General features: G+C 35.4%; 1 protein-coding gene across 2 annotated transcripts in view; it reads right to left on the bottom strand.

The window, feature by feature from the left end:
* The window catches only part of LOC118186215 (uncharacterized), a 695790-nt gene that overhangs the window by 128370 nt on the left and 545634 nt on the right, over positions 1 to 21786 (bottom strand). For both annotated transcript variants that reach the window (XM_085813564.1, XM_085813565.1), the window contains exons 10-11: positions 17480 to 17719; positions 16330 to 16692 (exon numbers count right to left, since the gene is read on the bottom strand). In XM_085813564.1, coding sequence (XP_085669690.1) covers positions 16330 to 16692; positions 17480 to 17719 — 603 coding nt within the window. The remainder of the gene's footprint in view (positions 1 to 16329; positions 16693 to 17479; positions 17720 to 21786) is intronic.

Below are 21786 nucleotides of genomic sequence, written 5' to 3'. Positions count from 1 at the left end.
ATTTTGAAACAAATTTCAGTCATAATAACCTTATTAAAAATTTTCTACATATAGACAAGATGTCACAGATACCTCTCAGTTTCCGAACTAAATTACATAGTACTGAAATTCGGTGCATGTTCATATGATTATTTTTTACAGAAAGAGTTACCTTACGTAAATCACAAAAGAACATTGTTTTAATTCTTAATTAAATATAGCACTTGTATTAAATTGCTAAAATTCATTGTTAGGAAAATCTCGCTCTAAAAAATTAGACACTTTTACCTTTCAAAGTGGAATTTTTGTTGTTTTCTCTGTGCATAATGTGGGCGCGAGTAAGTTTTTCTTAGAATGTCCTCCACGGAGACATTCCTCCCTTTAGGCAGATAGCTCTCGCGTGCTTTGAAAGAAATATAAAGCAAACCAAAACAAAAGCTTCAAAATTGGTGTTTAACATTTTTTTGGGTTCAAATACGCAAATTACTTAGAGATCTCAATTCTCATTATCAAATGTTATTATTAAATAAATAAAAGCAAGCTGAGGATTTCCATTTAAATTGTTTGTTTTAAAATAAAAAATAAGAACAGTAAGTTTTGAATAAATCTTGTCAACATCAAGCAGGGACAGGAACATGCCAATGTAAAATTAATTATTAGGCCAAAAAGAAACGCTTTGACGTAGATTTTGGATAAAACTTAACCAAATTCGCAGGTAGTCAGACACAGGCCTTTCTTTAGTAGAAAGAAAAAAATTTTTCTGAAGTATTTGTGTATTTATTACATAAATGTTTTAATGCTTCCATAGCACTGCTAATCGATAAAATTTATTTGATGAAAAGTAGGAAGTTTGCTTTTCAAATTCCGATTTTTCAACCTTTTTCAGTGACATATGTGGCATCGAAAAACACGTCTGGCCAGGAGGCAGATTAATGGCTGAAAAATTCTTAGAATTTAAAGAGGCATCGAACAAGAAAATTTAGGGATGGCGAAATTCTAAGAATTTGGCACTTAAAAACGGCAAAAGTTTTAGAATGTAGAGAGCTACAGAATTTAAGCAGGCCAAAATATTTTAAATTTATAGAACATCGGTCAGTAGAATTAAGATCCCACAGCGATTGCACTGAGAAACAAATCGACCTGCTTCTCGATTATGCGGATGGACGCAGATTAACTTCCGAAAGCTCAGTGAAGCAAGAGCTATACATAATGCAGCTATTTACGATTTCTGCTATAATAAACTGAAATTTAATATAATAATTTAACACTATATATCAGTTTACGAAAACATGATGATACTTTTGAGAAATTTTCTTTAATTCCCCAGTACACTAGAAAAACAAAAAAGTACAATAGATTATATAATGATATTACTAACAAAATGGTGCCGATGACGCATTTAATTTTTATCTTTTTATTAATCTAACTAAATATGTCATTGAGTTTTCCATAACTTATAGTTTTTCAAATTAAAAATGTTCAATAATATAACATGTGATTATGGTATTATTGATATGGTACTATTCAAGGCAAAGATTATGGTATTATTGATATGGTACTATTCAAGGCATTCATGATCACACATTACCCACCGCTCGGCCGCTGGTGGGTAATGTGTGATCATGAAAGCTGTGTAAAAGAAGAAAAGTTCTTGCACGTTCGTCAGGCAGCATACGATGGGCACCTGCTTGAGGAAAAGGATGCGTTTGTAGATGACTTTTTCAGGGAAACTGGTTTGGTATATTCAACTTAAAACTCTCCAAAATACCAAGCAACGAAAGCATTCGCCGGAATTCAAACTTAGGCAAAACTACCAGTGTTCAGTTGCAAAAGAGAGTTAACAACATAAACAGGCAACATGTCTAAAATTAGTATTTATTGCATCGAACAGTGATATGATTTTCTGATATAATTTAATGGAATATCACTGTAAAAGAATGGGAATCTTTTTTTTTTTTCCTTTCGTAAGGAGATTTTTTTCCGATTTGTTTTCAACATTTGGTTGAAATGCAAATTAAATAAATATTTACAAATGCAGAATATTGGATAGTTATTGATGATTTCGAGATTCAGTTTCTGAAACCCATTTCATGTGTCATTTCCTTAAAAAGGGGATACTGAAACCAACTTTCGAGGAGTAAAATGATTACTAGAAAAGAGTTTCCGAGTTCTTTCATTCTTTTATTCCCATTATAAATTTATCCCGTAGTTCTTAGAACATTCTTCTATCCGTAAGTGATGATTTGCTTTCCGAGAAAATTTTCTGAAAGGAATAAATTACTTAGTCTTCAAACCATGGGAAAATCTTGCCATCGCCGGTACTTAATTCCCTTCATTTACTGAGATAACCGGCTTTGTTATATGTATGGTACTTGTTTTCTGATTTTTACTGAAATTGCATGCTCAAAGCTATCTAAATAAAGAAACGCTATTGTGAATATCAGGGTATGAGTACATATATGAAAGGGTTATATATTTTTCAGAATTCCCCTATGAGCTGTTTATTCTTAGGGCAGAAAGAGAAAAAAGTTGCATACATCGCCATTCCCGGAAACTAAACAGTACCGAAAACATTACTAGACAGTCCGGTTTACTAAACAATAGAGTTTATCTGATTCCTAGTTGTAAAAGCTGACAGTTATAAATTGTTATGTTCATGGAGACCTTCAGAAGGCATCAAATTACTTCAAAAGTTCCGCTGCTATAAATTTTAAGACTGCAATTTTGTTCCTTTAAATTTTCGAAAATACCTATTTTTTAAGTATTTTTCGGTACTTATATTAATATTGATAAAAATAATATAGAAAGCACCAAACGTAGCTATGATGTATTTCAATTTGTCCTTAGTATTTTTTCACATATAGTATTAACACTTTGTCTACACGTTTCTAATGTTTCACCATAGTAAGCCTTCTCTTTCCGAATGTATTCAGTTCCTTTTCGCTTTCGTTTTCTGCTTCTTCTTTTTTTTTTTTAATTTAATTAATTTATTTATTTAATGTTACCATATCCTGAGTTTTACTCTAGCTATTAGCTAGAGTAGCTACTAGGTAGCATTCATTATAGTACATTCATTATATTCATATAGCTACTAGCTAGCATTCATTATAGTACAAAAACTAATATAGCTTGTCAATATCAACATATTTTTATCTTCAATAAAATCCAGTAATTCGATTGATGCTGTAAAAATTACAATTTAATACTTTAGCCAATTATTCTGATTATAGTGATTTAAATTCGATTTTAGGCAACATATGCATTCTTTCAGAAAACGCGATATATTGAGCACCGCTGTTATAAGTAAATACTGTACATTCAACCATTTCATAATATGTAAATGTAGCATAACTTCTTTTCGAGTGCTTGCACTGAGAGTCTCCTTCAAGTAAACCTTAATGGAACTTTATTTCATGAAAATTTAGAAGTATTATAAAAGCCTCAGAATTATTTCCATTGCAAACATTTATGAATTATGCAGAAAAATATATAAGAAAAACATCAATGAGAAACTATTATCGAATATACATTTCATGACAGTAGTAAAACATTTTTTCAGTACCGACGATATTAAAAAGCTCAATATTGTGATAAGCTAAATAAAATAAAACGGTATTAAAAGTTTAATTATTGTGATAAGTAAAAGTATACTAATCTATAACACTCATTTGATATTTTTGCCATTAGAACTATAATGTAATTCTAACCGTTAAAGTAACATTGTATTTGTATTAACTAGAATTATAATTGTAATTTCAATTAAATTTATCAGTACTCGTTGTTTCCTGCACCTTGAGGGAGACGCATTATTTTTTTTTTATATATTACATAAAATACTGTCCTCAGAAAAAAAAAAAAAAAAAAAAAAAATGTCTCTAGACATGATTCTGTCTCCAAAATTAATGGATGAGGTGAACAGAAATAATCTTGGAACAGCCTTTGGGTAAGTGCTGCGAGTATGCGAAATGTAAGACTGTAATTAAACTTCGGCCATCCTGGAGACTACACTTTCTTAGAATATTGCCATTCGACAAATTATAAGACCTTCCATTTATCTTTAAAGTTTAAGCTATCTGTTATTGACTGAGAAAAGCTGGTAATTCATTGTAGTTACCTTGTAGTTAAAACTACAACTAATGCAGTTATAATTGTAATTGTGCCGCCCAGATGGTATAGTGGTTAGGGAAGCCTGACTGCGATACCGAAGGGCCTGGGTTCGAATCCCGGAGAAGGCATGGCTTTAACTGTTCGTCCTTTCATAGGAGGCGATGGTGGCCCACATATTAGATGCCTCCATAATAAAGTGACTGCAACTTCTGGCCTTGTATAGACTAATGAACTGTGTTGCCCTGTAACTGTTCCCAATCTGCCATTTGGGAAAAAATAAAATAATAGTAATAATAATAATAATAATTGTAATACAATGATTGTTCGAATTACAATATAACTTCAAAAGCAATTAGATTTTTCGCTCAGCAGAGTAATAAGTCGTCTTTTGAATACTACTAGTTCAAATCGGATGCCCATTTTGGCAAACAATCTAAATGTTTAGATAGCTCCGTGGATTTCCTTATGTGTAACATGAATACAAATCATTTTATTTTAGAAAGTTCTCTATGAGTACATAATTCTTCTTAAACGTTTCGTTGCATTCAATTAAATAAAGATCTTTTCCTGCTTTTATTAACGGGTGATGTGAACATGAGCCAGTTTCCCTCAGAAAGTCCTCCACAGAAGCATCTTTGCAGTCTTTACCGTAAGAAGAAGAAAATTAGGGCATTCCCCGTACCGAGAACTCAATCTCATTGCCGGGTCCACTCCCCCTTTGGGCACGTCGTGGTGGTTCAACCTCCACTATTACCCTCCAGGAGAGCAGCGCACCACCTGAGGACGCACCCCAGGCAGCACTGGTCGTCTAATGCTCCTACCAATCGCTTGGGCGAGCCCGTCGCAGCGGGACATTACCCAGCGACCCCGGGGAAGAACCCCGGGTTACTAGTACCACGCCGCGCTAGGACGTGCCAGACTTCGGGGCCGGCCAATAAGTGACCTTTCCCAGAGCCTTCAGAACCACCAAGTTCATAAATTTTATACCCCCGTGGCCGAGACTGCCTAGGTACAGATCCTAACCAGTAGCTTCGCAGAGTACTCTACGTCGACCCCCGGGGGGGTCTTTACCGTAATCCAAATAATATGACAATCACAGGTGCATAAGAAAATTGTACATTTATTTGTTCTTACGTGAAACAATGATGGAAAATAGTTCATACAAGTACTTTCACTTGTAACTGAATAATGCATTTTAACTATTTATGGAAAATGTGTGTTATGTTGAATAAAAGACCAATTCGTAATTTTTTTTTTTCCAATGACAGGTAGTAGCCGTTTATAGACATTGATCACTACTAAGGCCGGTCATGATATTAAGAAGGGAAATAATATGTGGGCCACCGTTGCCACCTATGAAGAGGACGAACAAATTACATTCATGCCCTATCCGGGATTCGAACCCAGGCTCTTCGGTACGGCAACCAGAGTCACGAACCGCTTTACCGTCTGGTCGGTAATTCATAGTAAATGGATTTAGTAAAATGTCTAATACACACAGCAATTAAGCATACTGATTGCTGATCAGAATCCTTTTTTACCAGCTAAAGCAATAGGTTGGATAAAATTATGAGACTTAGTTTAGTCCTTGTTGATCTCCTTTCTGAAAAGAAAAGGATAAATGTAATTTTTATGATTTATTTCTTGTGTAATGTAAACAAGACAAGCGTCCCGTAACGAATCCTTTGCGAAAACATCCCTTTGCACTGGCATAAACTCTTTGCTTGCTTTCCCTTAATCTTGTAATTTAAGTTCACATGTATATCGAAGATCATAAACATACATATTGGCTTACTAACGTTATGTGCATTTCGGTCTATATAAAATATTTCCTTTAAATAAACTCCTATTTATGCTGGTACCACAAACTACAATATATGTAAGATGATTCAGAAGACATGACAGAAAATATTAATATTTTTCTTATAGGTGATTATCCCGTTGTATTATTTAAAAACTCATTATCCAAAATGCAGAAACATTTCGAATATAATATTATTGACTGGTAATTTTCAAATATTATCACGATTTCCTTAGCCTATGTCACTGAAATTATAAGGGGCAGTTGTTTTTCTGCTTAAATAGTTACAATCATCTGCCGCGCAATTTTAATTAAGAGGTCATTACCATTGCATTGTAATTTTTATTAGATTATATAATTACAGTTATACTGTTTATTCAATTAGATTTCACAATTAAAATGCAATTATAATTAAAATGCATTTGAGTAAATTGTATATGTAATTAAAAATTGTTACATTGTAATTACAAGATAATTGCATAATATTATTCCAATTACTATGTGTTTTCAATTGCATTCTGCAATTACGATTGCAATTAAGATCATGATTTTCCTGGGCTACGTAACTACTTTTATCAGAAACAATTGCTATCCTAATTACATTATTATAATTACTTACTGGAGTTACAATGACAGTGTAATTGTAATTAGATTATATGATTGCAGTTGCATGGAATATGAAATTGGATTTCACAAATATAGAGTAATTGTAATTTAAATGAAATTACGTAAATTGTAATTGTAATTAAAAAACAGCTATTTTTTAACTATAACTACTTAGTAATTGCATAATTTTATTACAATTGCATACTACACTTAAAATTACAATTATGATCATAATTTCACTATGTTAAGTAATTCTAATTATCAGAGACAATTACTTTCCTAATTACGTAGTTATAATTACCTACTGCAATTGCAGTTAAAATTACGTTGTAATTAGCTAATATTACCGTAGTTGTGATTAGATGCAATAAAATTTGTAATTAGATTATATAATTATAATGTTTGTGATTATCATTGCATTGTAATTGTAAAACTTAAGAATTAAAATGCAATTACATACATTACTGTTGCATTTAAAAAGTACTTACTTTCTAATTGTAATTGCGAAGCTAATTACAATTGCAATATAATTGAAATCTCATATTTCAAAATATTGTTGCACTTTCTTGCAATTTAAATTTTAATTCCAATTACATTTTGCCAAACTGCATCTAAAATTTGGAGAATAATTAGGCTGGAAAATGAAAATTCTCTTTACGAACATAAGCATTTAAGTTTACTATAGCTGGTATAAGCACAGAACAGCTGGAAGTTTTGAACGAGCTGTTATTCAAAACCTAACGATAAAACCCATTTGCCCCTAGCGAATAGATAGTTTCCTCTCCTCAATTACCTCCCTCAGAGAAAAATTATCACCTGTCAGTTTACATTAAGAGCAGAGAGGGAAGGGCACTCTGAGACAGGCCATATATATGCTGCTTTGCCGTTTCGTGCCAAAATTCAAGTTTACGTATATATGCTGCCTTGCCGCCATGAGGACCAAAATATTTGGTCGCATATATGCTGCCTTCCCGCTATGAGAGCCATTATTTTCGAACGCATATATACGGCCTTGCCGCCTGGAGGGTTAAATGAATTTCGGGGCGAGGATGTACAAAGTTACAAAAACTTTATTGTATTTCAGGTACAAGGACTTAAAATATATTCTGTAAACATAATTGAAATTCATTCAAAATATATTTATTAATCGATTTAAAAGAAATTCAGTTTATTGAGGGAAGTTAAAAGTTAATCGATTTAAAACAAACTCAGTTTATTGAGGGAAGTTAAAAGTCAATCGATTTAAAACAAACTCAGTTTATTGAGGGAAGTTAAAAGTCAATCGATTTAAAACAAACTCAGTTTATTGAGGGAAGTTATTTAGTCAAGTGTGGTTATTGAAACTCAAGTTAACAAAGTTTTTCTACTATATATAACTGTTTATTTACTCCTAATTAATCATTTACAAAATAATGTAAAAGTAATAATGTGTTTTATTATTTATTAATAGAAAGAATATATTTATTCATCCAGAATCCACAGAATCAGTAGCTGTCTGTGCATGTAATTAATTATGCAGTAATGTAATTATTATCTGACAAGAACTATTTTATTTCTAGAGCAGAATGCAAAATTAACACATGGAATATTTATTCTATTCATGTGTTATTCAGCTATCATTAACACGACAGAAATAAACTGTATAATATCTACCTAATTATTCATAAAATCTTAAATAAATAAGAAGTAGCAAAAAACTTGGGAGCATTACACATATTTAACACAGGGTAAAAGAATGTATATATTATGACATAGTTCCAACAGGAAGATACTTTCGCAAATTGTTACTTTTGGATCCTACTGAAATTGTGTTGCTGGAGAACACACAAATAATATATAAAGTGATATCAGCAAATATTAATAATGATTATATTTTTAAAATGCTGAAACAGATAGTTTGAGAAAATTAGAATTCATCTATCATAATTTCTATAAACCTTAATACATCTAAGTACTTGTACTGAGTGTTTCACATCCAAGCTGAATTGTAGCAAATTATACCCCAGAATGTTTTTATACAAAGCAACAAATTTAAATATCCCCAATAAAACAGATCTACATATTTTTTTCATAATTAAATTTTTATTTTTCATATTAGTTTGTAAGGAATTGGAATTATTGGAATTTATTGGAATTATTGGAAGAAACATATTAGTTTATAATATCATTGCATCCTCATGTAGGGATGCTTGTAGAAAAATGAATATAAGCTCACATAATTATAGAAGTATGCACTTAATAATGAACCAGTGAAGCGTTCCATAACACTTCATAAACCATGGCATCAATAAATGCCATGGTTTGGCTATTGCTCCATCTTGGCATTTTCGACATCATAGAACTCACTGTCACGACATCTCTGCGAGCGCTGCTCGGAGTAACTGCCCGGATAGATTTTTCAACAGGTTCAAAGTAGAAACGGAAGCGCTGACTCATCTTCCCTACGTCGGTCGAAGTGAGCGTTTACATTGTCAAAGTAGTCGTAACGAGCGGCTCGCTACGAGCTGCTCGGACAGGTGTAAACTGGCCTTAAGGCTATAGAAACGGGAAGAGTTGTTTAAAATACGTCAACTCCTACTTTTATAAAATAGAATTTTATATTACATGTTATTTTATATTCATTATTTTTTATAGAGTTATGAGAAAAGAAACCCAATTTAATGTCTGAAGAGAGAAATGTGATTCTACAGGAGCTAATGAGAAACTTTAAAAATGAAGGACTTAAGCACGGTATTACGAATATAACAGTTATCGGTAAAAAACACGATGTGCTGACCAAAATTGTTCCTAGGATATGGAAGCGAACCATATGTTGCTATGACAGAGAAGAACATGTTAATGTTGAGGAAAATTAAACGGGCATAGTGGTCGTCGATGCAGAGGGCGTGAAGAGATTTTGGAAAAAGCTAAGAGAGCCCCGATTCGCAACCGTTCTTCAATAAGAATTATTATTGCCGCTCGTTACGAGCTACTCGAAATGATACGAAGAATAAAAAGAGAACATCAATTACCATAAAATCTGAATTAGGATACGATCCCATGAAAAAGGCAGAGATTTGTCTCAAAACGCGTTTCCGAAATTCATTATTTCTGCCAGAGTATCCATTAAAGCAGCCTTTGAAGCAATAAATATCTGGTTGTAACGAAAGTTTTCCGCAAAAAGGGTCTTTATAAAGCTACAAAAACGGACAGTAGTACCTTTAGTGCGGGTAGTAAACCCCATTCAAATCTATGATTTTCTGCCAACGTTTTGCTAGTTTTTCAAAGCCTTCAGCCCAGAAACTTGGTGGCCACGAGTTCAAAAACCGATCAACCTCATTTCAGACGTCCTGTGCAGAAAGGAAGATAGCACCAGGGGTTTACCTTCTTCCAGATATTTTTTGTGGATATGCCTCCGCAATCCCACCAGATACAAAGTATGATCTTTTTGTTAGTGAAATTGCGCTTTGCGATGTTGCCGACAGTCCCAGCAGGCGCAGACCAACCCTTTTTTTGGCTGGTGCTGTTGAAGTAAATCCATCTTTCACCACAACTGACGAACCGGTCCAGAATTTTGTCTTTGTGTTGATACTCGAGCAGATTAGTGCAGGCCCAGAACACGTCTGTCCTTCTGCTTGAGTCTGCTGATGCGGCAGCCAGCCATTGAACTTGTACATCAAGTTTATGCCAGGCATAGTGCGACTAATAAACACTAATAAACATTAGGTATTTTTGGAAGCAGGAAAGATGAAAAATGAGCAAACGCCTTCCTTGGGAATCGAACCGCGGACCTCTGAAATACCATCCCAGTGTGCTAACCATTACAGCACGAAGGCATACTAGGAAGGCGGGAGAAATACCTTATAGTCTAACTTTTGAATGCTCTTAGCAAGCTCTCGAATGTTTGTGTACTGATCTTCTTGCACAAGTTCTCGCAGGCGGGCCTCATCAACATCAGTAGGGCGGCCAGAGCGCTCTGCTTCTTGAATGTCCATAGTTCTTGTGTTTGAACTTTCGGTACCAAACCTTCACAGTATCATATGATACAATATCAGTACTTAAAGCTGTATACATGATTTGGTGACATTCTGTAGCTAGCGCTTTGCAACAGAACTGGAAGTAAATGATGATTATAGTCTGGTAGCGTGATGTTTCACTTTCAGACATCTTGTATTTAATGATAACGATATTTGTTTTACACATTTCACAACACAGTGTTCTAAAAAATGTCGCTTTATTTCAAATGCCAAAACTGATTAGACAAAATATGATTAAACACGCCAAAGCGAACTGTTTGCGTACACGCTATTTTCTGTGGCGGGAAACTTTCGTTAAAACTCGATAATTTAAAAAATTAAATAACATGAAATATATATAGAAAATAAAATGAGTACTTATTATAATACAGAATAAATAATAATACTTAATACTTAAATAAGTACTTATTATACTCGTATATTTGCATCATTTTAAATAAATTATGCTTAAAAATTAAAATTAGTGTCACATTGTTTTTTCAAAATGGAGCAAGCATTTCGATGTAAATAATTTATGCAAACAGGACAATCTTTACGATGTAGAGGAAGTATAAAAATAACTGAGAAAAAGGGTGATTTGAGAAAAAGAAAGGGATTCCAATGATATTAAAAATATACAAGGAAAATTTGTATTCGAATATTTAGATTAATACTGATGTATTTCACTTCAATAGAACTGCTATGTTTATCTTTAATTTTTCTTTCAGATTTCACAGAATATTTTATTCATCTCATTTCTCGAAGCGTACGAATCTTGAATGAAAATCAGAAATGTGTTTAAAGGGATTAAAAATAAAACGCAAACAAAAATAAAATTAGTTTATAAAGATACACTTAATGATAATATATGACGCATGGAAGACCGACTGATAAATTCTATAACATAATTCTTAGAAACCAATCTTGAAGGAAGTATTTCAGGCTTCAAGATTAACAAAATGTGATTTAATTTCGAATTTGTTTCATTTTTGATTATTTGCTTTTTTTACGTCTGGTTGTCAAAACCGGTTAGAAAGCTTGCATTAGCGGTTAAAATGTCATTTCAGAAAAATGCATGCTATAGTTAATCATTCATTGTGAAACGTGCATTCTACTCAGAGCTACGAAAAATACTAGATTTGGGTTTGACATATTTCATCGTCTGCTGTAATAATATGCAGTTGGAATCGTTATTTTTGTAATCAACTAGCTAATTTATTGAGAAGTTGAAGGCGCCCTAGTAGGTATGGCGGTTAGCGAATGTCGTTGCTTCCGCGTTCGAACCCGGAGAAGGCATGGATGTTTGTGAATGTATAGTACCGTTGTGGCATGGAGGCATTAAAAATTCGTCCAGCCGAATGTCTCCTCAAGAAGTTAAAGGTAGGGAAAACGGGCTACAGGTACAGGAGAAGAGGATGGAACATGAGAAATTTACCCCTGATCGTACAGGTATAGTACCACTGCACTAACTGTACAGCTCTGTTCCAGTTTTAATGGATAACGCCACAGGGGATGGATCCGAGAGTATTTAACATCTCTTCCTTTATGTATAAGCCATTCTAGAGAACTTTCAATTAACCAGTGACTTAAGTGCCCCATGTCGTACAAACGCTATGCATTTACAAAGATTTATGCCTTCTCCGGGATTCGAATCTTGTTAGGTTAGGTTATATTATTTAATTACGAAAAAGCCTCGAGGGCTATCTGCCTAAGGGAGGGATGCCTTCGTGGAGGACTTTCTAAGGGGAACTGGCTCGTATACACGTTACACATGGGGAAAACCATGAAAACACCCATGCAGCCAGCCCGTTCACGGGATTCGAACCTCGGACCGAACTACCAGTGTTCAGCGACTTTACCGCTCGGCCGCTGGTGGGCAATAGGATTCGACTTCGGACACAATACAACGACATGTCAGCCAGAATTGCTAACCACTATACAGTCATGGTAGGAGATCCTTGATTAATCTAACTGGAATAGAGCTGATATTTCAAAGAAATTTTAGCAAATTTCTATTCGGATAAAAGTATTAAGCTTCATGAATATACAATAGGGTTAAATAAAATGAAAAATGATTTGTTTTTTACTTAATTTCAGCTATTTTAATTATTACTATTTTAAAAATTATTCATTCATATCAATGAATTAATTCGTCAATCCTCTTGAATTCGTATATAAGCCGATATTCAAATTACAGCAGACGTCGCTTAATAAGATCGAGGTTCATTTTATCATTCAGATATTGTTATCGGTTTGCCGAAGTTCCGCCGTTTGTGTATAAAAACATAGAAAAGAAGTTGCGTACTGTGATCAACAGTTCGTTTAATATGATCAAACTATTACACAAGACATTTTTTTTTTGTTAAAATAAAGTCGCCAAATGAATGATAAATTCACCAGTTAAGATCAACATATATTATAAAAATTGCCAAGTGACAAAGAATTGTCGCCAAGTGAAGGGTTAAGTCTCCAAAGAGTTGGTTTCGATTTCAGTCAACCATTTAAAATTATGGAAAAAATAAAAAAATAAATAAATAAGTATGACGTAGATTTTGAATAATTCTATAGATTTTTGGGGACGATTTTGAGGAAACAAGTCTTTCTTCTTCAGAAGCAAAAACACTACTGTATACTTTTTCTTTTCCATCGGAAAACAATTTTTTTCCCTTTGAAAACATAGACTTCCTGTGCAACACATATGTACAATACGGGGCTTACAGAAGTAAGTTATCTAAAACATTAAAAGGTGCATGCATAAATAAAACGAACAAAAACAGAGAACAGCAGTCTGGACTTCACGAAAACAGATAAGTTCACTGGTTCATAAATTGTTAGATCTTAGATTAACACTACGAACATTTTCAAATCGTTCTGTAAGCATAATCTAGGGCCATCAAATGTAGGGCATGAGAAAATCAAATGTTCCACATCCTGAGGCACTCTTTTTGAACAAAGAGTAAATTCTTTACGGACTGGACTTCTTCCTGCAAAGGAACAACGCCCTGCATCTCAACCAATATGGATTCCGAATGGGCAACTCAACTGAGCATGCCATAAAAGACTTAACGGCCACTATGAAACAGAACAAGGATAACAATTTGCACTCACTGGCAATAGCCATTGACATCAAGGGAGCCTTTGACTCCCTTTGGTGGCCAGACGTAATAAATTTGCTGCACAACATGGCATGCCCAACAGCCATTATTACCATCCTCCGCTCGTACCTTCAAGATCGAAGTGTACAAGGTAACATCAGACAGCGGCATTTATGTCAAATATGTCTATAGAGGGTGCCCACAGGGGTCATGCCTTGGACCAACACTGTGGAATATAGTGGCAGACTCGGCATTTCGTCAGTTCGAGAGCGTAGAATACGCTCGAATCATAGCCTATGCGGACGATTTTATGTTAGTTGTGGCAGGAAGGAGTAACCTCGAAATGAGATCTCAATATTGTCTTGATCTGTTCTCCCAATGGGCCAGAGCACATAAGCTTCAGATTTCGGCAGAGAAAACTAAAGCTTTACTCATAGGACGCAGCAGGCAGCTAAGACGCAACCCAAGCATTAAACTCCATGGGATACCGGTAAAATGTTTCCTCCAATTGAAATATCTTGGGCTATTACTCGACAACAGACTTTCTTGGATGCCACATGTCATGAATCTTAAGACTTGAATTAGCATCCTAAGCAACAACATGAGAGGCATGACTTCACATAAATGGGGTATCTCATCTAAGCTACTAAAAATTTGGCATAGAACCATTACAGAAAGAGTAATAACTTACGGAGCAGCAATCTGGGGTGGCGAACTTACCTCTCATATAAAAGATCCCTGCTCTCTATTCAGAGACAGCAGCTACTTCAAGTATGCAGGGCCTACCGTACCACGTCAACACTAGCCCTACAACAACTAGCAGGAATTCCTTCCCTAGATTTGATAGTAGAAAGAGAGGCAGCTATCGTAAGGGGTTACCAGGCTGGGTCAAACTTCAACACTCTGGGGTCATAGTTATCCACACTCGGACTATGAGGAGCAAAACAACTGTCATAACTTTCATCCAGCAGCTTTTAATCTCTCCGACGGTATCAGCATAAACGACCAACCAATTCAGAGGAACAGTAATAACCTTTTCACAGATGGCTCCAAAACTGAGAACAGTACGGGCAGCGCCTTCTGTAGACTAGAAAATGGAGTTGTAACATTCGAGTGGAAAAGGAAACTAGGCTTGAACAACTCGGTATACCAAGCAGAGCTTCTAGCTATTAGTGCTGCAATTAGATATGCGAACACATGTCAACAGAAGAAATTCTCCATATTCAGTGATTCGGCATCAAGTCTGGCGGCTATTGCAAGTCAAAACAGCCGGAGTCTTTTGGTATACCGAATTCAGAAACAGCTTTTGACAATGCCTATTTCGCAAAGACCCACTTTAAAATGAGTTCCCGCTCACACAGGGATTCAAGGCAGTGAAGCTGCTGACCTACTGGCCAAGCAGGCAGCCAACTGCACGGATATATTAGAAAGACCAACTAAACTTCCTTGGTCTCATATTAAGCGAACAACTTTGACAAGTTTGCTACAAAATTGGCAAAGTAGATGGACAGAGGCAGAGGTAGAACGAAGGACATTTCGCTTACTGCCAAAAGTTAACATGAAAATAAAGACCCACTGTGCTAGTCTAACACAGTTCTTGACAGGTCATGGACCATTCCCAGTATACCTGAATAGATTCAGACTTAGGGATACTCCTTTCTGCGAATGCGGAGAGGAAGGCGACACGTGCCTGGGCAATGTGGACGTCTAACACACTCAAAAACAGAATAGCCCTTGATAAAATAGAGAAAATCTCAAGACACTGCCTAAGCAGAAACAACCGTGGATAATATTATATTTCAAATGTTCAGAACTTAAAGCAGATAACCAGAATAACGCTTAGTGCCTTGCAGTTATCAATATGTAAAAACTCTTATTAGAATGTAATATTCAACCTTGTTACTTTGGAGTCTTCCTCGCCGTGATGATATATAATTCCGTTTGGTTCATGCCCGTGGTCGGAAGCCATCATAGCGGTGCACTGACTCACTCACTCACTCTTTTTGAACATTCACATAAATTGTTAGATCTTAGATTAAAACAAAACAGGTGCCTGAAAAAAAAAAAAAACTAGGACAATCTAAGGTCGCTTTTCTAACTTAATTTAAATTTTACATTGTGATGTTCTCTGCCAGTGAGGATACTTTCGAAATATTAAGATTAGGTGTACAACATCAGTGAAATAATTTCCAGAAATGTTGTGTGTGTGTGATTATGGCAAAGCCTCGAGGACTATATGCCTAAGGGGAGGAATTCCTTCGTGGAGGACTTTCTAAGGGAAACTGGCTCGTATACACGTTACACATGGGGAAAACCACGAAAACGCTCATGCAGCCAGCACGTTTGCGGGATTCGAGTCTCGGACCGAAATACCAGTGTTCAGCGACTTTACCGCTCGGCCGCTGGTGAGCCCAGAAATATTGTGAACAGTTCATAAAGGAAACATTTTTTTAAAGATATCATGAACAGTTAGTTCAAAAACAAACTTTTGCATGCTCCTAATTAAAATGCAGTGGAAGTACCTATTTATATATTTTAATCATATTTATATTAAAATTAATTAACCTTCGTTGCTGTTTTGAACTATATCTTTTCTGATCGCTCAATGTTATCAAAACAGCCATGGACAAATGTGATCACAGTTGATCGAAGTCTACTGTATTATTAAAAAAATTACTAAATTTTCTACGTTTATATACAGAGATATATGGTATATTATTTCGGAAAAATAAAACTCAACACTCACGTGCTTTGTCGATGACAGTCACGAAGCTGTCTTTTCTAGTAGATCCCGCTGAGCTGGTGATAATACAGGAGTATGTAGCAGAAGCTGCGGCCTCCTGAAGAAGGATCCTGCTTCCTGTGGGAAAGAGGTCCTCGGCCATTTCAGGTTCAACACTGGGATTGAGAACTCGGCCATTTTTCAGCCAAGTGTATCCGAAATTACGGTAGATATCCTCACTCGAGAGGCACGTGATGATGTGGGACGAACCCAGAGGCACGGTGGCTGTTATCGGACTCAGCTGAGGCTGGGGGGCGGATAGAACACGGACGTAGATGCTTCGATTGCGAACGAAACCCCAGTCACTCACTTGACACGTAAAGACACCTATGAAAAGTAATGTTTGTTAAGAGAAATTTTGGTGAAGCATATTAAAATATTTATCGTCTGATAGTATTAATACCGTTGGAAAGAATAAGTCAGTAGGAATTGATTATTAATTTTCAGAATTAACATGAAACAGTAGAGTCTGAAATGGCTAGGTAACTACTAACTGAAATAAAAGACGTAATTCCGATCTCGAGTGAAAGCTTTTGTAGATAACCTTTCCAAAGCCCCGTTCTAAGGAATTTTCGCCATTTTCTTAGGCGTATTTTCGTGATGTATGTGGTTAGCAAGTTCAGCTAACAAAGAAGAAGATCCATGGTTGAAATTACGACCAGGGTATAGTTAATTCTTCATATTTCCTGGTAAGAAGTGTCAAATAGTTTCTACATCTTATCGAATAGAAAGATTCTGGCAATCAGACACTTCTTACATTCCTACTCTGAATGTGAAGGGATTACTTCTCTTCGAAATGTGCCAAGAAGTTTGTTTTCGAAGATTTTATGACGGAGGTGCAAGTGTTTTTGTCATGCGATCTGGCTGTCTAATGGCACTCTGCTCTAGTTCTAGAACTTTCTATGTTCGGTAGTTCAGAATCAACTGCTGACCATTGCCACTGATTAGAAATACGGCTTACCATATAACACCACTGCAACCTCACATAGATTACGTTTGCTGTAATTCATACATATCACTTATGCCAATCTACATTGTTAGCAGTTACTCCACAAAGTAATTTGACTTAAAGAGGTGAGCGACAAAAAAGACATAATAAAGGGTATTAACTTACCCGTGTCCAAGCTCGCAACTCGATCAAAACCAAGTAGCACTGTATATTGGTCTTGTGAATTCTTTGGGACGATAGTGGTCCACATACTTCTTTCTGCTGTATGTATGTGTATAGGAAAGCCATCTCTTAACCATTCTACTCGCATCTCGCTGGAGCCTTGAATGATACAGGCTAGCACCAATTCCGTGCCCTCAGCGATAGGCATTGTTTCGCTTGCCTCCACACGTTCGATTCTAAGCGCTATAGGGAAAAAGAAACAATGTTACAATGATAATATCAAGAAGTGCACATAAACAGTGTTTATTCATAAAATTAATACAGATTAATATGCAACTCTAATAAGATTAATATGCAACACAATAAGATTAATGCTACTTATGCAAAGATACATACAGATTTCATGTATAATATAACTCTCTACATATACATGAAATCTGAAAGTATAATATAACTCTTTGTGTGAGATAACTCTTACACAAAGCGTAATACAACTTGTAGCTTCATTTGGCTAATTTGAATCAGGAAACGTGAAAAATGTGCAGTGCCCTCGCCAGGACTCACCTGGAACTCTCGAATATGCGTCGAGTGTGCTACTGTTACAACCACGAAGGCATGCGGAAAGGAGGGAGGAAATACCTAATACACCCCCTTCCTTTTAAAGGGCGGCAGGGGATTAGGGAACCCGATCACCAAATCCTGGGGGTGAAGAATCATCATCCAGCAACTTTTAGTTCGGGCGATACTGTAGAGTCATTAGGATATTTTGAAGCAGGAAGCTTGAAAAATGTGCAATGCTCTCGCCGGGACTTAAACCTGGACCTCTCGAATATGCGCTGAGTCTGCTGCTAAAGGCTGTGTAAAGGCTACTGTTACATCACGAAGGCATGCGGAAAGGACGGGTAAAATACCTTATACAAAGATTAATGCAGGTTTCAAGATTAATGCAACTCTCATACAAAGATTAATGCAGATTTCAAGATTAATGCAACTCTCATACAAAGATTAATGCAACTGTTATAGAAAGATTAATGCAGCATATACAAAGATTAATGCAACTCTTACACAAAGATTAATTCAACTCTTATACAAAGATTGACTGCCCGGTGATGAAGTGGCTAGCTCGTCGCGCAACTGCACCACTTGTCCCTGGGCTCGGCAATGTTGACTCAGTCTGATCACTGGTCCCCAGGCTGGGCAAGGTTGACTCAGTCTTTCATCCTTTAAATGGGTCGATAAAAATGAGTACCAAGTTCGCTTGGGGACTAAACATCGGAGGTCCTGTGACAAGCTGACCACTTGCCCAGGACATATGCTGATGCCCCCCCCCTGGACCCAAAAGTCATGAAAGCAGAAAAAGGGCACTGCAGCAGTGGCCCACTAGGGCGTTTGCGCCACTGAGTTTAGTTTTTACAAAAATTAACGCAGATTTCAAGATTAATTCAACTCTTATACAAATATTAATGTAACTTATACAAAGATTATTGCAGACTTCAAATTAATGCAGCTGTTATACAGAGCGTTTCCATTTCAACCGTTCTATCTACTGGGTACTTCTACGTGTCTCACGTCTACTACGTGGCCTTTTTTTCGAGTAGAAATTCCTGTGGTAAACTGGCTCGTATTCATGTTACTCATGGGGAAAACCAAAAAAAAAACAATAAAACAAATAGTCTGTTCATCTAGGACAGCACCTGGGTCAGACAGTCCATCAGAACTCCCAGCATACAGAAAAACAGCAAAATTCCCAGTATTCAGTTTTTGATACTCCGCTGCTGGTGGGACGAGATGAAAGGAAGCAAACACTTCTATATTGTTACGAAATGTGCAGCTGCGGTAAGATAGCTTCACAGCAAAGCGGGTTTAGAGTTACCAGAAAATGGCAAGGGAAGGCAGGGTTGCCAAATGGGCGATTCTAAACCAGGATACTTCTGTTTGTAAAGGATCAGATTCTATTCATAGCTCTGATGCAAACATGGGAACTGGCTTTCAGGTGATAGAGGTAAATAAGCATGTATACTGCTTTAAAAAAAAAAAAAAAAAAGGATAGTTCGATATCTCCCGTTCTACTGGCCGATTGACAAAATTCAAATTGCGATCTTCATGTCTCGAAAGCGCGACTTAGGATATATATTAGATTTATATATAGCACTATTCCAACATAGATATTTTGACACAAAATTGGACTTTTTCTGAAATAACATACCAATTTTTTTCCATATTTCGATTCTACAACTCAAATTACGCCTAAATAAAAATTTTGTAAAATTTGGAGCGAAATTTACGGAGAAATTCACAAATTTATGTTGGTACTTTTTCTTCACTTTGCGCAAAAGAATAGTTCACTTGGCGAACTTCTTAATATATGGCAACCTAGTTTCCTTTCCAGTGAGAGGAAAAAAAGTCACCATCATTCCTTTTTTCCGAATAATATTCTTTATATTATATTTTTAATTATAACTTATTATTTTAAGTAATTTTTCTTTTTCGAATTTCATTTTAATTGTTTAAGTTGCATGTTTTTTTCTCGAATAATTGTTTTAAAAATTTCTATTTACCTATTCGAGCTGCGTAAATAAAGGTGCAGCGTTTATTTTTTATCAAATAGTTTTCTATATATATATATATTTGTCATAGTTATTATTTTAGGTAATTTTTAAATTTTTATACTTTTATTTTAATTTTTTGTGTTGCATTGTCTCTTCAGATAATTGTTTTAAAATTTTCAATTTATTCCTTCGAACTGAGCATTTTAAATATAATATTTAAAATGCTCAGTTCATATATTTATTAATATAAATTTTCCAGAATTTGATTTTATATTTGAATTGCGTTTCTATCGGAAGAATACTTTGCAACCCAGACTACGATGCGTTTGAAAACTGCATATATTAAAAAAGAAAATACAGTAAAGCACGTAAACACGCCTTTCAATGTTCCGTTCAGAAAAGCTATATATAAATAAGAGAGATGTATAACCGACATTTTAACTTAGGATGACTTGCAGACATTGCTTTAAACAGTTTTATCATTGTGCCCATTGCTTTACACAATTTTATCCTACATTTGGTTTCTTAAAATGTTATTCATATTTTAGAAAAATATTTTATTTTTGAAATCGCAAGAATCAAATATCATAAGATTAAAAGGTTTTAAATTTAAAAAAATACTAATACTAAGTTTTACGCAAAAATTTATTTTTTCTTCTCTTTTTCTTCAGGCAATCCACTTTATTCTTGGTCTTTTTCCTTAGGCATTCTGCAAGTATATTAAAAAGCATCCAACTTTTCGAAATAATCTTGATATTTCTGACAATCATTTTGAATAAAGTTACCGCCTTCCATTTCATAAAGGCCCACAAACGGCCGAGCGGTAAAGTCGCTGAACACTGGTAGTTAACTTCGGGGTTCGAATCCCGGTAAACGGGCTGGTTGAATGGGCGTTTTCGTGGATTTTCTCATGTGTACCGTGTATGACAGCTGGTTTCCCTTAGAAAGCCCTTCACAAAGTATTTCGTCAGAGCCTTTATCAGTCTTTAGAGGCTAAGCACTTTGAAGGTATGAGATGAAAGGAAAGACTGGTTTCATCAAGAGGTTTTGGTTTATTTAATTATGACAAAGCACACTAGGGCTATCTGCCTAAGGGGAGTCTTGCCTTCGTGGAGGACTTTCTAAGGGAAACTGGCTCGCATACACGTTACACATGGGGAAAATTACGAAAACGCCCATGTAGACAGCCCGTTCGCGGAATTCGAACCTCGGACCGAACTACCAGTGTTCAGCGACTTTACCGCTCGGCCGCTGTTTCATCAGGAGGAAAAAAAACGCCTTTAGGTAACATCCACATACAATACTGGATAAACTCCTGAATCTTCAAATAATTCGACTGAGAAAATCACGGGATTCTCTTTATGATACGATATGATGTTCTATAACGTAATTTAAATTTATACAACCATATAGTCTAAAACCAGTCGCTCTTCACTTTAATCTGCAATGATATCGTTTTTGGTTTTTCTGTTTACACAAGCTCAATTGATGGTATTTGCTGGTGTACACGTCCAAGTGTTTTCTCTTTGAATGCCTAAATTCTTTGAAGTATCCTGAAAGTATATTCAAAAGCGTCCAACTTTTTGAAACATCTTGGTATGTCTGACAGCCAAATTTTCCCTGCAAATTTTTGCTTACTTTTCTCCCTAATTTTCTTCTTTCCTTCTACAGTTATTTTCAGTGCTCACACAAGAAAATTAAGATTTTTCGATTGCTAGATTTCCATAAATTTTGCATTCTTGTCAATTTTTTAAAATATCA

This window comes from Stegodyphus dumicola, chromosome 3 (genome assembly GCF_044657685.1).
Source record: "Stegodyphus dumicola isolate Sdum_Otavi_A_Nest chromosome 3, ASM4465768v1".
Lineage (NCBI taxonomy): Eukaryota > Metazoa > Arthropoda > Arachnida > Araneae > Eresidae > Stegodyphus > Stegodyphus dumicola.
This window is presented reverse-complemented; position numbering and strand designations above follow the sequence as displayed.